The sequence below is a fragment of the Nestor notabilis genome, unplaced genomic scaffold (genome assembly GCF_000696875.1).
Source record: "Nestor notabilis isolate BGI_N333 unplaced genomic scaffold, ASM69687v1 scaffold25590, whole genome shotgun sequence".
In the NCBI taxonomy this organism is placed as follows: domain Eukaryota; kingdom Metazoa; phylum Chordata; class Aves; order Psittaciformes; family Psittacidae; genus Nestor; species Nestor notabilis.
This window is the reverse complement of record NW_009911888.1, coordinates 6939-7184: the sequence shown is the minus strand read 5'-3', so window position 1 is coordinate 7184 and position 246 is coordinate 6939. Positions and strand designations below refer to the sequence as shown.

Below are 246 nucleotides of genomic sequence, written 5' to 3'. Positions count from 1 at the left end.
GTGCTCCTGTGCCCGCAGGGGTGCAGCGGCAGGTCGTGCACTGCGTGGAGAAGCTGTCGGGCATCGTGGAGGAGCGGCTCTGCGACGCGCTCACCCGCCCCGACGACCAGCAGCGCACGTGCAGCGAGGAGCCCTGCCCGGCCAGGTCTGCTGCCCCTCGGTGCTTCTTGGCCAAGCTTTGGTGTCCAAAGGGGTGACCAGAGTGGGGGGACCTCAGTCGCTGCCATGCTGGATTGCAGGGGTTGC

The 246-nt window shown here is 68.7% G+C and overlaps 1 protein-coding gene across 1 annotated transcript in view; it reads left to right on the top strand.

Moving 5' to 3' along the window:
- Positions 1-17: 17 nt before the first annotated feature.
- Positions 18-246, top strand: part of LOC104407580 (A disintegrin and metalloproteinase with thrombospondin motifs 7-like) — a gene marked incomplete at both ends in the record, with an annotated part of 7164 nt that continues 6935 nt past the window's right edge. The window contains one exon of the mRNA XM_010016905.1: positions 18-145. Within this exon, the coding sequence (XP_010015207.1) occupies positions 18-145 (128 nt within the window). The remainder of the gene's footprint in view (positions 146-246) is intronic.